This window comes from Galeopterus variegatus, unplaced genomic scaffold, assembly GCF_000696425.1.
Source record: "Galeopterus variegatus unplaced genomic scaffold, G_variegatus-3.0.2 Scaffold486, whole genome shotgun sequence".
NCBI classification, from domain to species: domain Eukaryota; kingdom Metazoa; phylum Chordata; class Mammalia; order Dermoptera; family Cynocephalidae; genus Galeopterus; species Galeopterus variegatus.
In genome coordinates, this window is record NW_007726597.1 from 835,585 (window position 1) to 837,718 (window position 2,134).

Sequence of the window (2,134 nt, forward strand, 5' to 3'; positions counted from 1 at the left end):
TCGGAGCAGAGGCTGTTAACTTGGGAGTCGGTGCATAAGGAGAGTTTCCTGTTGGCGCGCGCGCGGGACCAGCGGGAGAGAGATTCCGAGCGTCTGAAGCGCACGTCGCAGAAGTTAGGGCGGGGCCGGGCTGGGGGCCGAGCTTCTGGTTTCGGGGGGAGGATCCTGTGACTTTAGCTGAGAGGAGGCCGGGATGGGGCTGGCAAAGAACCGGGATGCAGGCGGAGCCCGCGGGGGCGGGATCCCGGGACGCTATGGAGGAGGGGCCCGGGCCGGGGAGGGAGGAGGCGCTCCAGGGGCGGGGCTTCCGAGGTGGGCCGGGCGGTGCGCTGTGACCATCAGCATCAAGCCCTCCCTTTTCAGGGTGGACACTGCGTTGAAGCTGCTGGGGCAGATCCGCGAGTACGAGCAGCGTCTGAAAGGGCTGGAGCGGGAGGTGAGGACTTGGGGCCTGGCTCGGGACCTGTGGCAGGAGCGGGAGGAGGTGGGGTTCCCATCTTCTTCCCTGATGTCCTTTCTGCTCCCCAGGTCCGGCACTGTAGCTGCGTCCTGAGCTGGGTGGCTGAAGCCCTGAGCCGCTCTGCGTTGCTGCCCCCTGGGGGGCCACCGCCCCCAATGCCACCTGGGTCCAAAGGTCAGTGTTTAGGGTCTACCTGTGTATCTCTGGCCTCTGTTCCTATATTTCTCTGCGTTTTTCTCTCTTGCGGCTCTGGGTCACTCTCTTGGTCTTGTTTGAGCTTTTCGTGCGTCTCTCTTTGTGTTTCTTTTCTTTTTGCCAGTTTCCCCCTTCTTCTCTCTCCCCTCCCCCCAATCGTCTGCTCTCCTCCTTTTCCCGTAGACTGAGTCCTGCTGGCAAACCTCTAGGAATAGCCCCCACAGGAGGGTTTTGCTCCTGGAGTCACCTCCACCTCTGCACCTGGTGGGCTTGTCTCCAAGTGGGCCCCATGCGCATAGACACCTGGGCTGCTGTCGGGACCACTGTGGAGAGTGTCATCCGTATGAACCACGACAAGCCTGGTTCCTCCCAGAACCAGCCCCACTCTGGGAGGCTCAGGCCCTGGCTGTTGCCCCTCTGAGGGCCCTGCCACAGCAGGGAGACATGGAGGGTTCTTGGGGTTACAGGGACCACAGACTTCACTCACATCTTCCCCACACTGGGAAAATAAAGCCATTTCAGATGAGTAATGTCTGGATGCTCGATTCTTGGGGAACTGGTAGGTGTCTAGTTCCTTCTGGGATGGGGGCTGGAGCTGGGGTGGTGAGTTTGGGGTCCTTAGTGTATTTGCTACTATATTTCAGATATCTTGGGGTCTGATCCCTCCTTTCAGCCCCACTGTTCCTGCCTGTCTCAGACTCAAGACCTCTTTTGTGCATTATTTTGATGGCTTTCACTTCAATGAGACAAGAGCCCATCTGTGCCCCTACTAGTTTCTACTTCCCAGTGGAAAAATAACTGTGGTAATAAGCAAATTATTTCCTGGATTGGGGGTAGGTGGGTACTCTGTGCATCTGCTTTGGCAGTAGGGAAACAGATGATGCAAATTTGAGTAGATAAATACATATGTGTCTTTAAAAAGTCAAATTAGTGGAAAATTGCAGGCCACACATGCAGAGGGTTGAGGTAAATATGCATCATTATACATGCAGTTTAACTAAATAACCATAACAAACTAAACTGGTAATGACAAGGCCGAATTGAAAGCAATATTAGTTAAACAGCAACAAAGCCACCAACAGCCAACATATCCAAAAATAAAAACCAAAACATTCTTCCTCCAAATTGGAGGAATTCCAACTATCTGCCACTTTGAGTGCAGAGTAGCTTTGAAACAGTGCCAAGTGTTGTGTGGCAAGCTGATTTCTCTGGAAGATGCTGAATTAGTTCTTACTAATCCAAGTAGTAATAATCATGGTAATGAGGGTGGTGGTATAATAATAGCAACAGCAATTGCTAACACATATAGAGTTCCTTCTATGTGTCTGACATTGTGTTAGTGCTTCTTGTGTACTAAATCAGCAAATCCTCATGATAATCATATAAGATAGGTACTATTATTTCCTCCATTTTGCAGATGGGAAAACTGAGGCACAGATAAGTGACACACAAAGTCACATAGCTAGAAAGTGGATGAGT

The 2,134-nt window shown here is 52.1% G+C and overlaps 1 protein-coding gene across 1 annotated transcript in view; it reads left to right on the forward strand.

Moving 5' to 3' along the window:
- Nucleotides 1–1,181, forward strand: part of TRPM4 (transient receptor potential cation channel, subfamily M, member 4) — a 42,946-nt gene extending 41,765 nt beyond the window's left edge. Inside the window, exons 22-25 of the mRNA XM_008569323.1 lie at nucleotides 1–113; nucleotides 364–436; nucleotides 529–634; nucleotides 839–1,181. The exon at nucleotides 1–113 is cut by the window's left edge and continues 19 nt beyond it. Of these exons, the coding sequence (XP_008567545.1) occupies nucleotides 1–113; nucleotides 364–436; nucleotides 529–634; nucleotides 839–843 (297 nt within the window). The 3' untranslated portion in view covers nucleotides 844–1,181. The remainder of the gene's footprint in view (nucleotides 114–363; nucleotides 437–528; nucleotides 635–838) is intronic.
- The last annotated feature ends 953 nt before the right edge of the window (nucleotides 1,182–2,134 follow it).